General features: G+C 37.5%; 1 protein-coding gene across 1 annotated transcript in view; it reads right to left on the bottom strand.

Moving 5' to 3' along the window:
• LOC120530667 (low-density lipoprotein receptor-related protein 1B-like) overlaps positions 1-16,736 on the bottom strand; it is a 1,848,048-nt gene that overhangs the window by 190,191 nt on the left and 1,641,121 nt on the right. The window contains exons 69-70 of the mRNA XM_039755091.1: positions 10,238-10,344; positions 4,694-4,823 (exon numbers count right to left, since the gene is read on the bottom strand). Of these exons, the coding sequence (XP_039611025.1) occupies positions 4,694-4,823; positions 10,238-10,344 (237 nt within the window). The remainder of the gene's footprint in view (positions 1-4,693; positions 4,824-10,237; positions 10,345-16,736) is intronic.

Here is a 16,736-nt window from a genome sequence, read left to right as displayed (position 1 = left end):
TTACAAGTGCCTCCATCCAATGGAGACTATGTCTATGTCACAGTAGGGGAATTGTGGCGTTTACTGTAAATTATCTTCTCTTTTTTTAATGTGAATTCTTTACATGGTCCAGTTTCCTTTCATATCCCACAGATATTCATTTTTTTATAGGAAGACAGCTGAAAATTAGAGGTGTGTGTAAGTGAGCCCTGAAATAGGCTGGGTCAGCTCCTTCACTGAGCTCTAAACTGCCAGGACAGGTTCTGAATCTCTGAGAGCTGAAGAGAAGTAATCATTTTCATAAAACCGGTAGATGCCTCACTGCACACAACCTCATCCCCCTCAATTATATTATTGATGCAGCCTTTAAGACTCAGAGATGATATTTGACTTTATGAACTGGGCCTTTTTCTGGTGGGATTTCAGCTTTTGATAGAGTTTGGTATGCAATTTATCAACATCATTTAGATAAGAGTTTTCAAATTCTGCCTCAAAGGTCCACAGTGGCCTTTCCAGGTGTGAACATGTGATCACTTTTCTTCCTGCGATGAGACGTGATCACATATAAACCTGTGATCGAGGTCCTTTATACCTCTCTTCAGTAATATTTAATAATTCAAACATCTTCCAAGCTTTTTTCCATTTACAAAGGGAACAGTCAATGTTGCCCTCAATATTCTGAATCTTTCTCTTGAAACTCTAACACTTTCCATACAAAAAGTGATTACTACTATATTTTACATTACAGCTTCCAAAAAAGTTTTTTACATAGATAATATACTGCTTTTGCATGGCAATGCCCATTCATATTTCTCCCACATTTACTTCATATGAGGTGTTTTGTGCCTAAAAAAGTATTCTTCTAATTCTATCAAATCCCCTCTTCCACTTTAAATGGCTGCAGGCCCTGTGAGTCTACGTCTCGCTGTAAGACATCTCTGGTTATATTCCTCTCTCATTGGCATTTCTCATTGCTTGCTCCAACGAGTGTAGGATAGAATTTGCAGAGAAGTTTTGAAATAATACCTGGGTAACAGTGGAAACCAAAGCTACATCTGTCTCTCTATTATAAAAAAAATCTTGAGACGAGACAAGACTTTTCTTCCTGCGATGAGACGTGATCTTTTGAAGAGAGACAGAGACACTTTCACCTCCTGTGAGACAGTCAAGCCACGCTCTACTTACAACCATTTTCAAACAAGACCAAAGTCAGTTGTTAGAATACTTTTGGCAGACACACTTCCTGTGCTCTCATCTATTAAAAATTCAGGGCTGGAAAAAGACAAAGTAGAAAGTCGTAGAGCAGGTTAGAGATAATGGAAGTGGGAAAATTGTAAAGTCTAAAAAAAATGATAGTAAAGATCGCATTAGTTAAAAAAAATGGAAAATATTACTAATAACGGAACAGCGAAAAGAGATTGAATAGTGTTTGAGGATGTCTGGGGAGAAGAAAGACAAGGCAGTGAGACAAAAGGGCAGCTGCTGTACAGGCTTTTAAACGTTTGAAGTGCTGCACGAAATGCAGATCACGTGGCATGGCAGCAGCAGCAAGCCAGCAGCTGATCAAGCAAAGAGGAGATATTAAAAATCCCATTGCATCACCATTTCGGAGGAGCGACTGTGTCTCCTTGGGGTGCATTCAGCCCCCGTGTTTACAGCGGCGGAAAGCGGGGAAAGGGGTTGGCAAGCAAAGCCCCCTAGTCTTTATAAATTAAGTTGAGTTGACATTTGTTTGTATGTTTGTATTTTTGTTTGTTGTAGCATCACTCAAAAATGGCTGTACATATTTTCATTAAAATTGCAGGACTCAAAAATAAAATTGTCAGGTTTCTGTTGTTGAGCCTTTATTATGATGTCTGAGGCTAAATTTTAAACTGACTGAACGGCGAATAACAGTCAAATGAGGGAAGGTAAGGCACAGAACCTCCTTTAAGATACACACCCAAGAATAAACATTTTACTCAAACTAAAACATTTGAAAAATCTCCAATATGAGTTTTTTGGTAGTGAAAGGGTGCTAAATTCTTTAGTGAAAGACAAAATAATTTAAATTACTTTTTAATTGTGAGACATTCCTGAGTAAAAATGCATAGTATGCAAAAGTGCTATCACAATAAAAACACCTGTACTTTCTCTTTTGCCCATTTTCTAGCAGATAATACCAATGTTAATTATAAAATCAAACTTTATTATAAACTTTTCAAACATTCCACCAAGAATATGATACACAGCAACAAGATAACAAATGTACCATTTTTGAAAAAATGACAACTACAAGAATATGCACATATAGAAAAAAGAAGTTTATGTTTGGAAAATACACCAAAAAAAAAAAAAAAAACCAACCAGCAAGGTACTGTCATAGTGATAGGGGCTTGTTCATATTAAAAAAAGCTCTTCACTGGAAAAATGCTTGACTGAGAAGAACAATTGATTATAGGAGACTGGAGTTCAACGCAAGATGAAAAGTGAAGACTAAGCTAGCAAAGTGTGGCATCACAAGTTAACTTGTGTCACAGAAGATCCAAAATCTAAATGCAATAAAATAGACCAAAGAGTCAAATACCCAAAGGAATCCAATGACAAAAATGCTACAAAGACAGTGTAATTTATAGGGCAAGACATAACGTTTTGAATGTGTATCTCATTGAGATGTACAAGAGAATCCCAGTATACAGTCAATATAGATTCAGACAACTTGCTGGTGAGCTTTGATGCAGGGTCTCAGTTAGTTACTATAGTACTGCCATCTAGTGGAAAGCCACAGAATGTTTTTTTTTTGGTGGTGACAGCTTGCTAAAAATTGTGCTCTAAATAGTTCATAATTACATAGTTGTGAAAAAGATATTAAGGTGCTGATGTTCTGAAACAGCTACATTTATTGCAAGATTAATATTTAGATCATAATGACAGTGATTGAGATATTGACAATCAACTGGATGATGTGAAACCTGTAGGCTCTGGTACTGATGCACATTGCTGCCTTGGAGGATTTTCTTCATCATAAGGAATTGTCAAGACTGTCAGGACAACAGTGTATGAACATTTTGCTGCCCACTGAGTGAAGACAATAAGTAATTACCAAATGTGTTGTGAGCAACAAGCGTGGACACTGCAAAGAAACGTGTTATATTTGTGACACATGTGCCTCTAAGCCCTCTGCGTGGTGCCAAGCTTTCAAGGGCTGTCATTCAAACGGAGACTTTTAGTCATGCTGATGGTGAAAATAAAGTAATTAACAGTTTCTTTACATTTTGACAAATTTACTGTTCATAATAAAACTATTGTTTTCTATTATTTTTTTTTACATTATTATTATTTTTGATAGAGTTCAATATTTATCTACTGATCAGCAAAGAAAGGCAACATATAGAACAAGATCCTGGAGTTAAGTGAAGGAAAATATCATAGGAAGACAACTGATTTATATCAAGTGTAATTATATAACCCGAATGAAACTGCTCTTTTCAAAATAAGGAAAAAATGAGGAAAAATAACCGCTTTAATTCAGTTTCACTATAAACAGTCATATAATTTAAGAGTTACTAGTCAATAAACGTTCTGCAACATTTTGTGTGTGCTTCTGCAATTGCATTTTAGCGTAAAGAGTCAGACCTTTAACATTAAATTCTTTCTTATGTCTCATGACTCTACAAGATTCACACACAGCAGCTTCACTGAAAGGCTTGCCTGTTAGCTATAATGTTAATTTGTATTTTCAGGTTTTAAATGAGAGAACTAGAGGCAAACTGGGCAAGAGAGCTACATAAGCTGTTAAAGCAGTTTTCACCAAAAAAGAAACCAACTTGCGAGTAGGAAAATCAAGCTTTCATCCACTTATTTTCAAATACAGAAACCCAATGGAAAAATAAATAATGCTTCATATACTTTGTATGTATGTATATATATATATATATATATATATATATATATATATATATATATATATATATATATATATATATATGTGATGATGGACGGGATCTGGCCTGGATGGGATCACCCTTTTGAGGAGAAAACCGGGGGAATGGACATATTACCACCACTACCTCCCCAGGGTCACTGGAGGGCAGCCCCCCTGGTGTCCATTGGGGCCACAGAACTGGAGCTTAGGAGCTCAACCCTGTGGTGGTTTGTGGCCACCAGGGGGCGCCTGGACAGCTCTGAAGCCTTGGCATGCAGCACTAACGGGATGTTAATCGGGAAGCATCTGGAGCACTTCCCGGTGCAGTAGAAAGGAGGCCACCTCACTCCACTCGGAGAGCTGGAGTCGGGTGGAAGAAGACGGAGCTTGCGAGTGAGGAGTGAAGGTGAATGAAGAAAAGAGACTGAGGACAGAGAAGACATGAGGACTGAGCGTTATCAGTTGTGCACTGTGTTGTTATAGAGAACGGTAATAAATATGTGTGCTTTGGGACATTCTGAGTCCGTGTCTGTCTGTGTCCAAGTTCAAGTCACAATACACTGTATATATATATATATATATATATATATATATATATATATATATATATATATATATATACATATACAGTATATATTTTTTCTCCCAATATAATTATGCTTGCAAATTTCTCTGTTCCAAACCTAATTTTTACTTTCAGCTTGGTTTGATAAAAAAATTTCTCCTGTTTAGCAAACATGATCGCTATCTCTGCTAGTCTGTATCCTTAAAAAGCACACACATATACACACAAAAGAAAAACGGGCCTACCTTGGTCACAATTCTTCTCATCTTCACCAGATTTACAGTCCTCTTGACCATCACAGAGCCAATTTCTTGAAATGCAACGATTATTCATACACTGAAATTGATCTTGGGAACAATGAGTTTCACAGTCTTTCTAAAAAAAGTAAAATTAACATTTATAAATGTAATATAAAAAATGAAATTATTGCAAAAATGAAAAATTGCCTTAAATATAGTACCATAAGACGGCAAAGTGGTGCAGTGGTAGCGCTGGTGCCTTGCAGTTAGAAGACCCGGGTTCACTTCCCGGGTCCTCCCTGCGTGAAGTTTGCATGTTCTCCCTGTGTCTGCGTGGGTTTCCTCCGGGTACTCCGGTTTCCTCCCACAGTCCAAAGACATGCAGGTTAGGTGCACTGGCGATCCTAAATTGTCCCTAATGTGTGCTTGGTGTGTGGGAGTATGTGTGTAAGCGTCCTGTGGTGGACTGGCGCCCTGCCCGGGGTTTGTTTCCTGCATTGCGCCCTGTGTTGGCTGGGATTGGCTCCAGCAGACCCCCGTGACCCTGCAGTTAGGATAAAGTGGGTTGGATAATGGATGGATAGTACCATAACCTTCAAGTTCCTCCTTAATAGGAATCAGTCATTTTCTAAAAATTACAAATAATTTTAATTAAACCTTTGATTTATTTATTTATTTTTGCCATAGCAACATAATGCTAGAGAACCTAATATTGTGCCTCTGAAGCTTGACCTGACATACCTTCTGTGCAGATTTTAAAGTGCACCGTATTTGTTGAAAATGTTTTATGATAAATCTGACTTCCTCAAACAATTTCAAGACATAATGCTCATCTGTTTGGAGATTTTACTGTATAGTGCATACACATTAGTGTATTTGTGTGCCTTCTGATGCATTGTCATTTAATGTGTAGTTTTTGCCACCTCTGCTTTCCTGTCTTAAGTAAAGTAGGTTAATAGGGTTTATAAATTGCCTGATTTTAAGAAATGAAGCACACATGTCCATCCATATAGAGAGCCTTCAGCTCACACATTCATCTATGGTGATTAATTTGGACAGTTGACCAATTTTGACAAGAATAGCACACCAGTGCATGTGAATCCTACTCACCTAATTTCGGGTCACAAAGTTGAGTCACGAAGATCACTGATGTCTTACTACTTATTCCATGTATCTATAGTTCTCTGTGGGATAAAACCTTTCTAACTGCAAAATTTACCTGTAAACTTCCATGTGTGTCCCTATTTTTTGCTCCCTATTTATATACTGCAGAAATTTCTAATTTGCCAATGCTTTAAAATTTCAAAATGAACTTGTCCTGCACTGCATGTGCAATGTTTTTTAAACCTGCTTCACTGTTCACCATATCTACATTTAAAGGTTTGTCTCTGTTTAACATTTATTAAATTTGTCACATCTAGTAAAGATTTGCCCTACCAAAACTAAACTTACCAGTTTTAGATGTACAGAGCATCCAGAAAGTATTCACAGCACATCACTTTTTCCACATTTTGTTATGTTACAGCCTTATTCCAAAATTGATTAAATTCATTTTTTTCCTCAGAATTCTACACACAACACCCCATAATGACAACATGAAAAGAGTTTACTTGAGGTTTTTGCAAATTTATTAAAAATTAAAAAACTGAGAAATCACATGTACATACAGTAAGTATTCACAGCCTTTGCTCAATACTTTTTCAAAGCACCTTTGGCAGCAATTACAGCCTCAAGTCTTTTTGAATATGATGCCCATAATCTTGGCACACCTATCCCTGGCCAGTTTCACCCATTCCTCTTTGCAGCACCTCTCAAGCTCAATCAGGTTGAATGGGAAGCGTCAGTGCACAGCCATTTTAAGATCTCTCTAGAGATGTTCAATCAGATTCAAGTCTGGGCTCTGACTGGGCCACTTAAGGACATTCACAGAGTTGTCCTGAAGCCACTCCTTTGATATCTTGGCTGTGTGCTTAGGGTCGTTGTCCTGCTGAAAGAAGAACCGTAGCCCTAGTCTGAGGTCAAGAGCGCTCTGGAGCAGGTTTTCATCTGGGATGTATCTGTACATTGCTGCAGTCATCTTCCCCTTTATCCTGACTAGTCTCCCAGTTCCTACCGCTGAAAAACATCACCACAGCATGATGCTGCCACCACCATGCTTCACTGTAGGGTTGGTAGTGGCCTGGTGATGAATGGTGCCTGGTTTCCTCCAAATGTGATGCCTGGAATTCACATCAAAGAGTTCAATCTTTGTCTCATCAGACCAGAGAATTTTGTTTCTCATGGTCTGAGAGTCCTTCAGGTGCCTTTTGACAAACTCCAGGTGGGCTGCCATGTGCCTTTTACTAAGGAGTGGCTTCCGTCTGGCCACTCTACCATACAGGCCTGATTGATGGATTGCTGCAGAGATGGTTGTCCTTCTGGAAGGTTCTCCTCTCTCCACAGAGGACCTCTGGAGCTCTGGCAGAGTGACCATCGGGGTCTTGGTCACCTCCCTGACTAAGGCCCTTCTCCCCCGATCGCTCAGTTTAGATGGCTGGCCAGCTCTAGGAAGAGTCCTGATGGTTTTGAACTTCTTCCATTTATGGATGATGGAGGCCACTGTGCTCATTGGGACCTTCAAAGCAGCAGAAAATTTTCTGTAACCTTCCCCAGTTTTGTGCCTCGAGAAAATCCTGTCTCGGAGATCAACAGACAATTCCTTTGACTTCATGCTTGGTTTGTGCTCTGACATGAACTGTCCACTGTGGGACCTTCTATAGACAGGAGTGTGCCTGTCCAAATCATGTCCAATCAACTGAATTTACCACAGGTGGACTCCAATTAAGCTGCAGAAACATCTCAAGGACGATCAGGAGAAACAGGATACACCTGAGCTCAATTTTGAGCTTCATGGCAAAGACTGTGAATACTTATGTACATGTGCTTTCTCAATTTTTTTATTTTTAATAAATTTGCAAAAATCTCAAGTAAAGTTTTTCACGTTGTCATTATTGGGTGTTGTGTGTAGAACTCTGAGGAAAAAAATGAATTTAATCCATTTTGGAAAAAGGCTGCAACATAACAAAATGTGGAAAAAGTGATGCGCTGTGAATACTTTCCGGATGCACTGTATAAAGATTATTATTTGGATATACTGTAGCTCGAGCAATATTTCATTATCTAGCCCTCAGAGATCCATTTAAATAACAGAATGACCCTTGCTTAACACTGCTGTAATGAAACTTGTGCCATATGACAGGATTCCAGTCACCTTGGACAGAACTGTTCTCACCTTTAGAGTCTAGCAGATGGTACTGCATTATTAAAGTTCAGACCAGCTGCATATGTCATAATGAGTCTAAATTATTGCACATTGTTAGTAATTGCTGTATGTTGCACTGTTTTTCTGTACATTATGTTGACTTGGGTATTGAATCATCATAACTTCAATTTTTTTCTTTAATTATATACAGTATATATATATATATATATATATATATACATATTTAGTGTATATATATATATACATACATACATACATACATGCATACACAATTTCCCTTTTTATTTATTACTAAAGAAAAACAGTACATATTATACTGAACACATATGGACAAAAGACCCAAAATTGACCAAACTGTACATCAGGCTTTCTTATTTGACCCATTCATCTTAACAGATTATGACAGCTGATCAGAAGGTGCAGATGACTATGGAAAAACATGGTGTTTGACTTAATTGTGTGCATCTCATAAACAGTGATTTTTACAAAAGGATAGCTGATGATCATCACAGAAAATTAAACATTTAACCACACATGCAGTTGCAAAGCCTACAAACTACTATCCATCCATCCATTATCCAACCCGCTATATTCTAGCTACAGGGTCACGGGGGTCTGCTGGAGCCAATCCCAGCCAACACAGGGCGCAAGGCAGGAAACAAACACATAACACATGCACAAAACCTGCATGTCTTTGGACTGTGGGAGAAAACCGGAGCACCCAGAGGGAACCCACGCAGACATGGGGGGAATTACGCAAACTCCATGCAGGGAGGGCCCAAACTACTAATTTTATAAAAAACATTAATCTTTTATAACCCATCCCAAGTTGATGTATTGCAATGAAAAATGATGTGTAAAAAAATCAGCATTTTGTTAATATCTTAGGCTTAGATTAGCTAGAAACCATTTTCTTCAATAATCCACCCATATTCTTCCCCAACAGTTTTTGTACTTATTCGAAATTGTGAATATACTATAATTCACTGTCTCAGCTGAAGAGGACAATCATTTTCTTTATAGTGTCATAATATCATCATGTATCCAGTTTCCCATTAGACTGAAACATACGTAAACTTTTAATATTACAAGATCTAATAACTTGAAAGTTTTAACATATAGTATTAAGAAAGAAAACAATATAATCTTGTCTTCAGACACATAATTATTTTTTATTTAGCAAAGCAAAACAAAAGAATACTGAAAACCTTTGAAATCTGCCTTTTTTGATTTTTTTTAAACATTAAACTTACAAATATTATTAATGATAATCCATGGTACCTGTTAAAGACAGGTAATAGAATAATTGAAAAATATGTGCTATCTCTTGGTTAACGTGTACTTTGAGCTCCATTCCTGTGTATTCACGTGTGTTTAAAACTCTTTTCACCAGCATTTTCTTTCTCTAGCGTGTACAGTACCTGTAAAGCCTGCTACTTCAACTCTGTCATTATTTTCTTGGAGCCTTTCTCACCTCCTGTTCGGTTTTATACTTTCTATCTATGAAGGTGACTCTCTCAGCATGTGCCTTTACTCCTCCTCATATGCCACACACTCACACTAACTCTTTTGTCGTGTCACCAAAACCAAACTGACCAATCTCACCAAAGCCAAACATACTAATCAGATTGCTCAGAGGGACTGGGTACACAGATTTTAGGGTTTTATTAGATAGATAGATAGATAGATAGATAGATAGATAGATAGATAGATAGATAGATAGATAGATGATAGATAGATAGATAGATAGATAGATAGATAGATAGATAGATAGAGTGCATCCGGAAAGTATTCAGAGCTCATCACTTTTTCCACATTTTGTTATGTTACAGCCTTATTCCAAAATTGATTAAATTCATTTTTTTCCTCAGAATTCTACACACAACACCCCATAATGACAACAAGATAAAAGTTTACTTGAGGTTTTTGCAAATTTATTAAAAATAAAAAAAACTGAGAAATCACATGTACATAATCACATGTAGATAGATAGATAATATGTCCACCTTTATGATTTGAGAGATAAAAAGTGATTATTTGGAGAAAAATCCAAGTAGACACAGGGAACCCATGCAACCTTTGCACAGTGAAGGAGTGCAGGATTTCAGCTCAGGATGCTGGATAGCAGCTCTAGCCACTGCACTGCTGCGCCACCAACCAGGTTATCATTTTGTTTTAAAAGCACTTTTTGAAATACATTTTTCAAATGACTTATTATCCATTAGTAAGCTTTTAGAATTTACTGATTGAAAATATGCAGAAAAACTCTAATCTTTGTTACCCCTTACCTCATCAGAGCTGTCAATGCAATCATAATCACCATCACATCTAAATCTTGCAGAGATGCAGTCTCCATTAGCACAGACAAAATCTTTTGTGTTGCAAGTTCCGGGTTCTAAGAGTGAATGGAAAGACAAAAAAAAAAAAAAAAAAATTTATAAAGAAAATCAGAGAAACATTTCTAATGCATAACATATAGGCATCAAAAAAGTATATAGTTCCAACTGTTAAATCATTTGAACTTCTGTGTAATGTGCTTCCAGACACATTAATTTGAAGCCTCTAACCAAAGAGCCAAAAAAATGACATATTTACTGTCGGCAGCTTATCCCGGCCAATACCCCCGAGCCGCCAGGTGGAGCCCTCCCTGCAACATGGAGATGCTCCGAATTCCAGCAGGGCATCATGGACAATGGAGTTTTCCTTCACAGCCCTGCTGGATACCATGGGGCCACCAGAAGACGCTGCAGGGAGGCTCAAGAATTTATACTCTCTGTATAGTTCGGAAGTACTTCCATGTCACGAGGACAGAAGAAATAAGGAAGAAAAGGAGTTTTCACCTCACGGGTCAAGGACTATAAAGGACTGTGGGAGATGCCAGACGGGCGAGCTGAGTTGGGAGAAAGGAAACAATGCGTCTGGGAAAGGAGGATTGATTATTGTTTATTGATATAGTTTATGAGTATTGTGGAGTGGAGGGTGCTTTGTATACTGTATTGTCCAAATAAAAGTAATTATTGGACTTTTATCCAGAGTCTAGCGTCTGATCCGAGGGTTCAAGGGGACAACAGCGGCCCTTGTCACACTGTATATAAAAAAGGTATTGAACATCAATTAAGGTGGCATGGTGGCGCAGTGGTAGCGCTGCTGCCTTGCAGTTAGGAGACCCAGGTTCGCTTCCCGGGTCTTCCCTGCGTGGAGTTTGCATGTTCTCCCTGTGTCTGCGTGGGTTTCCTCCCACAGTCCATGCAGGTTAGGTGCATTGGCGATCCTAAATTGTCCCGAGTGTGTGCTGGGTGTGGGTGTGTGTGCTCTGCGGTGGGCTGACACCCAGCCCAGGGATTTGTTCCTGCCTTGCGTGCGCCCTGTGTTGGCTGGGATTGGCTTCAGCAGACCACCATGACCCTATGTTAGGATATAGTGGGTTGAACAATGACTGACTGACATCAATTAAATCAGTGCACCAATCCCACTGTATATGTCACTTTGATGAACATGGGTAAAGGCTGTCTCATTTCTTCAGCCTGTATTCTTTACTTGTGATAATTCAATATTCTGTGTTTAAATGGTGCAAGAACAAAGGCTTATTAATCATTTAATTATGTGCAGTCTACTCTCTGTACCTATAAGCATGCCTAAGAAGGGTAATTATTCACTACCTGTCTCTCAGTCTTAAATATGCATGAGAAATAAATAAGTGAAAGTTAATTCCAGTGAAATTTTCATAAGCGACACAGTGCTCTGGCAGTCCTAGATTTAAAATTCTTTGAAGTTTTATTAGGATTATTAACTAATTTCAGAGGGAAATAATTTATATAAAATAAGATTCTTCCCATTTCTCTATAAAAAAAACTATATTTTTGTCCCTTAGTCTATTTTGTATGTCACAAAGTAAGTGAGGAAGGCGGTGTAGTACCTGCACTAAATAAGACCTCTCAATGTAACACATTTTGGTCTAGTTCTAAAAAACTATAATTGAAAGCATCATCACATCCCCAAGCACCATATGGTTTGGCATTGTGTCTGCCTGCTTCAAAGGGCAAAGTGTGTCATTTGTTTCGCCAAGTGATTTCTGCAGGGTGTCTTTTTCTCTACATTGAAGAACTGCACAAATTCAGGACAAAATAACAAGCAGGAAAGACTGCAGATAATAATTCTCACAGCAATCAATACCTATTTTAAAAATTCATCCACAGTTTATTAGAAACAGGACCTCAAGGACATGAAAAAGCTCTGGATATTTTCCTTGCTCAACTAGATACCCAACAGTATATACTGATACTGTATTTCTACTATTTCCATTTGAATATTTAAATATTGTAAACATATCCAGTACAAAGAACACATTCAGAATATTCTAAAAGAAAGCAGACAACAAATCCTTCGAACAGCTCTAACCCCCTACTTACTGTCTCAAGCACACCCTCTTATTAATGTAAGGGTTTTCACTGATGTTTATCTACTTGGATTTGGAAAATAGGTAGAAACTAAAGAACCAGGAGAAGCCCTATGCTGAAATGCCCACATAACACTGCCAACCAAACTAATAGATTTGTATGACAGGAATGCTAAACATGATGGAAGAATATTTTTTTCTCAAAATAAACAGTCTCATCAACATATCAAGCTTGGCCAAGCAATTTTCTTTAAATATTGTTCAACTCCACTGCTGAATCTGTAAGGCAGCAACTCTCTTCTACGCTGCCCTCACTACAAGCAACTGTACTATACAACTACATTGACATTACAAGCCTCATGACTTAGTTCCAATTTTTTACTTAGATTTCCTCATCTTTATAGTTCACATTCATATGACCTGTAATGTGGTTGTGTTGTCCCCTGAAATGGCATGCATGCGCATATTGATACATTTGTGCACAATTCAGCAGCGTCACCAACAACAAAAAACGGCATATATGTGAGACAATTAATGGTATTAAAGCCAACAAAATGGACACACTAGTAGATAGTGTATGTATGGCATTTTGTTCGGGAGGATGACAAACAGTTTAACAGCTCTACATGATTAGGCGAAAAAAAGCCAGATATCTAGCATTTTCTGTTATCGCAGCATTGGCACTGCCTCACCAAAAGATGTTTGGGTATGAGAAAGACGCCAGCAATGGTGGGACCATGACTGCTGTCACAGCAGTAGGTCTCCTCCATTGTTGTTTTGCCATGCTGCTGGTGCTGGCAGCACTCCGCCAATGTGTATAGGCAAAACAAAAAAAAAAACATGAATCTGACCACCACCAATTTGATGCACATCTGACCTAGGACCACATATGAAAATAACTCAAATCTGCTTTGAAAAGATCTTTCTGTATCCATAAAGCCCTGAAAAATCAGATATGTGTTACATTACGGCATAAAATCTGGTATGCGTCATTTCAGCCTGTTAATGTGAATGAACCCATAAACAGTAGTAGATATGTCTCATCTGGCATAGCCATGCAATTTGTCATTTTACTGTTATCCATTCTACAATTTGCTACATTTTACATTTGTATCTCTATATTTTATATTTCTAGGTGTGCAGTTTATATTTTTGTAGGTCAGCATCTACTTCTGCTTCTACTTCCTGTATCAGTTTTTAATTTCTCTTTCTGAGCATAGTATGTAATATGTACTGTATAACAGAGGTGCAGGCAACACCATAACAGGTCTTTTGATAAAAAAAAATTAATTGCTACTTTATATCAAGTTATATTTTTCACCAGCTTTAAATTATCATCAATATAGCAGAAAAATTAAAGGTGTGAACTACCAATGTTTTCACTTCATATATCATTCTTTTTTTCTTCATGGAAGTCAAAATTATACGTCTCAAAACTAACTTTTGTTTGGGTTCATGTTTTATTAAGTACTGTTAACTAATACACTTTTAGTTGTCATGCAGTCACAGTGACAATTAAAAAAGATTCTGTGCAGTGTTGTGTGAGACCACGTGAGATTTACAGCAATGTAACCACTTGTGAGTTTACCTGACCAACTTTACTTTGCTGAGCTCTACCTTTAAATTCACTGTTCACAATTTCCAACTTGCTTTGCAAAGTACCGGCACCGACTGTAAATAACGGACAGGACTGATTAGATCCATCAACTAAGGCAATGTGCCACAACAAGTATAATAGGACTATAACAGTATTTATGCAGAGTTTATTTGTTTAAATTACATTTTATCCTTTTATTTATATGGAAATTTCAATCTAGATGGCTTCCATTTGTTTACTTACAAGCTGGAAATCCAATTTTAGTTTATGCTGTGATCAAAAAAACCCATCACTAGAAAACATGAGAATATTTCTTTTTATAGATATTTGAAAATACTGCAGTGGTCTGGCGCCCTGCCCGGGGTTTGTTTCCTGCCTTGTGCCCTGTGTTGGCTGGGATTGGCTCCAGCAGACCCCTGTGACCCTGTAGTTAGGATATAGCTGGTTGGATAATGGATGGATGGGATGGATATTTGAAAATAACACTTTAAACTTTAACCACCATAAATAAAAATGATTATACTGTATTTTGAACAGACTGTAGGATCACAGTCCTTCTTCACATTGTATAGGCAAGAAAATGAAAAATTGTAAGGTATACTGTGTACACGGGCAGTTGAATGATAGATAGGAATCTTCCTTTATTAAATATTGTCATTTATTACTACACTATATAAACAATAAGATTTTCAAAAATGTTTATTAAATTATTGAAATTGTATATATAACTAACAGTTTGCAAATGTTATTTTTATTCTTTCTGTACAGTAGAAATACACTGTATCAACATTCAGCCATCTGAAGCTAATCATGTTTGGGCCCGGCCAGTACTTGGATGGGAGACCACCTAGAAAAGCTTGAGTTGCTGCTGGAAGAGGTGTTGGTGTGGCCATCAAGGTGTGCTCACCCTGTGGTCTGAATGTGAATTACAGTGCCCCAGTTCAGTGATGGGGACAATGTGCTGTAAAAATGGCGCCATCCTTCAGAAGAGATGAAAAACCGAGGCCGTGACTCTCTATGGCCATAAAAGATCCCTGGGCATTTTTCATAAAGAGCAGGGTGTATCCCAATATCCAGGCTAAATTGTCCTCCATGGCCTGTGCTTGGTGTGTGGGTGTGGGTGCGTGTGTCCTGCGGTGGGTTGGCACCCTGCCTGGGATTGGTTCCTGCCTGGCGCCCTGTGTTGGCTGGGATTGGCTCCAGCAGACCCCCGTGACCCTGCGTTCGGATTCAACGGGTTGGATAATGGATGGATATTTATTATTATTACTGTTGAATTTGATTTCATTTAATTATTTTTCAGACATTACATTTTGTTAACATAGATTGATGCTTGCCAGCACAGTGACACATTTATAACCAAATAAAGGCAATTTTAAATAGATAAAAATCATAGGAAATAAAAAAGGCAGACAGACACAGTACAGATCTAGATGGATGCAAGTGATTGATGCAGAGAGGGAAGTGGCCTGCTGGTATGATATAGGAGTCTCAAACTCAGTTCCTGGGAGGCTAACATGCACTCTTTGTGGCTGTAAATGAAATTTGTTATTTACGCAATCTATTTCTGTTGTCATTTTACTACATTAATGAGGGCAGATCATCAAATATAATTAACTTGAATGGGTTTAGTACTCCCTCTTTCATTTACTTTAATTTTCATTTATGAAGCTATAGAGTCACTTTTTCTGTTGCCTCATTTATATGGCATTTGCTATATGGTTTTCAACATCAGTGCTAATGTTTGCATCTAAAGGAATGAAAAATGCAACAATGCATTTTATTAATACATGCATCAAAACTTACATTTCAATAGATGGCGAACTGTAAATGTTAACACTGAATATGTCCAACACAGCGTAACTACCGGGCTGATAAATATTAGATTTTATTATATAGATATATTTTTATTTCAATTTCTGGCCTCTTTAGAAAAATGTTTATTTTCTAATTCAGGGTCATAGGAGTATTAGCTATGCATCAAATAAAAATCAGAAAAAATCCTGTCATAAAATCACTGATGACATTACCCCATGGATACTATTTCCCTCATATTAGTACACTTTATCTTCTTTATAAGCGTCACATGTGATTTTAAAAGTTACCATTGACTGCTTCTTACTCCCAAGCTGTTTGCTATTTACAGTACTGTAAAAGGGGCCTAATTTGTTTCTGACTATTCATTTTGTTATTTTGCATGGGACAGATTTAAGACTTACTGGTCTATGAGTATACAGTAGATATTCATTTTAGTGTTATGGACTGTGGCTAAGTTTTCTACTTTGCAGGTGTGTTTTACATTTGAAGAAGACATTTTTTTAAAGTTATTAAAATAAAATATTTCACGTTTTTCAGCAATTCTAATGAAATCCCATCAGGACCAAAGGCATAACTAAATCTTCTATTTTGAAATCATTATTTAAAAAAAAAAATTAGCTTGTTCTTTTTTGAAAAAGTTCCTGCTAACTTTCAATGTGTTTTCTTTGTGTTCTTAGGTTTTAAATTGCCTTTTGCTATTTTTTTTGATCTCCCTTTTAAATTTTAAAGTCTTTTCATCCCTAGTTGCAGTTTTTAATATTCTCATTGGGCTGTGCTTTTACATTTTATTTCCAGCTTTTTTTTTTATAGCAATTGCTTTATGCACTGAATATCTCAGCTGGTCTAACAGCCAATTCGTAACTTCTCCCAGGTTGGCCAGTTGCCCCCAGGGGTACTGGCACAAAAGGTTTTACACTTAGATGCCCTTCCTGATACCAACTTCCTTTTATCTTCTTTTACAACATGCAGGAGGGAT

This window comes from Polypterus senegalus, chromosome 6, assembly GCF_016835505.1.
Source record: "Polypterus senegalus isolate Bchr_013 chromosome 6, ASM1683550v1, whole genome shotgun sequence".
Taxonomy (NCBI): domain Eukaryota; kingdom Metazoa; phylum Chordata; class Cladistia; order Polypteriformes; family Polypteridae; genus Polypterus; species Polypterus senegalus.
This window is presented reverse-complemented; position numbering and strand designations above follow the sequence as displayed.